This window comes from Amphimedon queenslandica, unplaced genomic scaffold (assembly GCF_000090795.2).
Source record: "Amphimedon queenslandica unplaced genomic scaffold, v1.1 AMPQUscaffold_8131_Cont19922, whole genome shotgun sequence".
Taxonomy (NCBI): Eukaryota; Metazoa; Porifera; class Demospongiae; order Haplosclerida; family Niphatidae; genus Amphimedon; species Amphimedon queenslandica.
The window spans coordinates 1-2,374 of record NW_003551589.1 but is presented as its reverse complement, the minus strand read 5'-3'; the positions used below and the strand labels follow the sequence as shown (position 1 = coordinate 2,374).

The window sequence follows — 2,374 nt, the reverse complement described above, 5'->3', positions numbered from 1 at the left end:
GACAAACGGCCGTTTTCCGGATTTTTGGCTTTCCTCTCAGACAAGGTTTAGAGCCACACTAGTGGTACCAATGGAGTCCTCTGGTCAAGATGAGGTCCTCTATAAAGTCTGGTAAGCATAGGAGCTCGTTTTCCCGGTATAGCAAGGCTGCAAAAGTCGTGGCAGCCATTTTGAAGTGGGGTGAATCCTACTTAGTAACGCTACCGCGTTACTAATAATACAGTGACCTTGACCCGATTTCTGAGCAACTTAAAAAAATCATTAAAAATCCAAACTTGATCGGAATGAGCTCAAACTTTATACACAACATAAGAACATGTATATGCATCAGAAAATATTATAAAAATTGAGAATTCTCTACTTTTCATTTTTGGCAAAATTTGGCCAAAATCCCTGTACTATAGTACAGGGACTTTGCCCCAATTTTGGAGCAACTTTGAAATTTCATAAAAAATCCAAACTTGATCAGAATGAGCCCAAACTTTCTACGCAACATAAGTACATGTATATGCATCAGAAAATATTATAAAAATTGAGAATTCTCTGCTTTTCATTTTTGGCGAAATACCATGGATCATGGTTTTCTACAAAGCTCTAATGAGCAAGCTAAATCTGAGCTGGCAAGAACCTGAGCAGTATACCAAAATTTTGAGGATAGCAATAATTCATTTTTAGGTCATCGAGAATGTTCAGGAAATTGATGAAGATTTCTTGTGTATAATAGAGTCAGGGACTCATTTTCTAAAGCTTGTTGCATCCTCAAAATTAATGGTAATCAAAAGCTATCTTGATTGTGACTGATGCTAAATTTTATGTATTTTTATACTAGGATCAAACCAGTCAATCTGATGATGAAACTTTATTGCAGTTTATGCAAAGGTTTGCTCAAGGACGTGATCCAAAGAATGTTGTCATCCTTGTCAACAGTATTGATGCAGCACTGAGGTATAATAATTATTATTATGTATTATATGCATTAATGCTTTAAAATTATTTAGAGCCCAAAAGACGCAAAGGGATAGAATTTTTAGAGCAGCTGTCCGTAAAAATAAAGCTGTCCATTTAAATTCAGGAGAAGTACTATCATACTTTGATTGTGAGAATGTTATGGTAGGACTACAACTTGAAACAGGTAGCGGAATGGGCATTGTGACTTATCTTATATTTGTTGTATTAGGGTGTAGTGTAAGGTTATGTAATTCTCCTGAACTGGTTGCTGATATCATTATCACTTATACAAAGGCACTAGCTGACAGACCATTCAAGTATTAAATATTATTAATGTTCTATTTTTGAGGTTGCATAGGAAGGAGGATTCTTTTTCATTTCATGGAGATTTAGGACCCGGGGCAACAAGAAAAGTATGCCACAGCAAATTTTAATTTCTCTCTTATCATCAAACTAATGCATTTATAGGCTTTGAAGGAAGCAGGCGATAAGACTGGACTGATTTGGCAGCATCAGTTATTACAGTATCCTGGAGTATCAACTCCAGTTGCTTCGGCAATCATTACCAAGTACCCTTCACCATCACATCTCTTAAAGGTAAGATATAAACTTAAACTCTATTTAATTTCTATTATTATAAATAGGCTTATGGTAACTGTAGTTCACAAAAAGAGGCTGAATCACTTTTAGAGGACATACAGGTATTAGGAAATGTGTTGCTGCCCATGGCAAACAGTGCATGTGTACTAATTGTAGGTCAGACGAGGTGCAGGAGTGATTGCTAGCACTAGAAGAGTTGGAGCTTCCATTTCAAAGAGGATTCATTTTTCAATGACGTGCAAGCAAGCTTCTGAGTTACTATCAAACTGATGATTTCAAGCAATAATTTAGAGGAATCTATTCAGTTAAACGTTCTCGTTTTCTTGGTCCATCTTCATTTCACTTGTTTTATTGTCATCTTTTTCCTCCCTGTGTCTTCTCCATTCTCTTTGTATCACTTTCACTGCATTTATCTCCTTATGAAGATAAAAATTATGATGATTAAAACTTGATTTTTGTCTCATTTTGCATACTTTTCTACGTCCTTTTTGCCACTCTCTAAACAGCTGTACATCTTCTCTACACCTTGTCTGAAAATACACTTACAATTCATTCCCATTATCGAAGTCATTCTTACTCTATATCCTCTGTATGCTGCTTGTATGATCAGTCGTGCTTCATCTTCACTTAGTGTAGCTGAGGGAGGCAGTGGTCGCCTTGGACTGGAAGAAAAGGATTATGATGTGCCAAATATAATGGATTATAACTGACTTCTTTTTCCATTCTTCCTCAACAAAAGGAATTTTAGCAAGTGTTATCTCATCTCGACCATCTTTTCTTGGATTGTGCTTGTACAGGTACTCCACTAAGTAATCTAACGAGTTGA

The 2,374-nt window shown here is 36.1% G+C and overlaps 1 protein-coding gene across 1 annotated transcript; it reads left to right on the top strand.

Annotated features, from left to right (window-relative positions):
- Positions 1–525: 525 nt before the first annotated feature.
- Positions 526–1,946, top strand: LOC105315779 (crossover junction endonuclease EME1-like). Its single transcript, XM_020007187.1, has 8 exons — positions 526–771; positions 830–945; positions 999–1,132; positions 1,178–1,265; positions 1,307–1,361; positions 1,417–1,545; positions 1,593–1,649; positions 1,705–1,946. Exons 1-8 carry the CDS (start codon positions 769–771, stop codon positions 1,816–1,818), a joined length of 696 nt encoding a protein of 231 aa, XP_019862746.1. The 5' UTR covers positions 526–768; the 3' UTR covers positions 1,819–1,946.
- The last annotated feature ends 428 nt before the right edge of the window (positions 1,947–2,374 follow it).

Coding starts and splice junctions, on each gene's coding strand:
- LOC105315779 (XM_020007187.1), top strand. Junction 1,133..1,177: donor AGGACTACAACTTGAAACAG/GTAGCGGAATGG, acceptor TTGTTGTATTAG/GGTGTAGTGTAAGGTTATGT. Junction 1,362..1,416: donor GACCCGGGGCAACAAGAAAA/GTATGCCACAGC, acceptor ATGCATTTATAG/GCTTTGAAGGAAGCAGGCGA.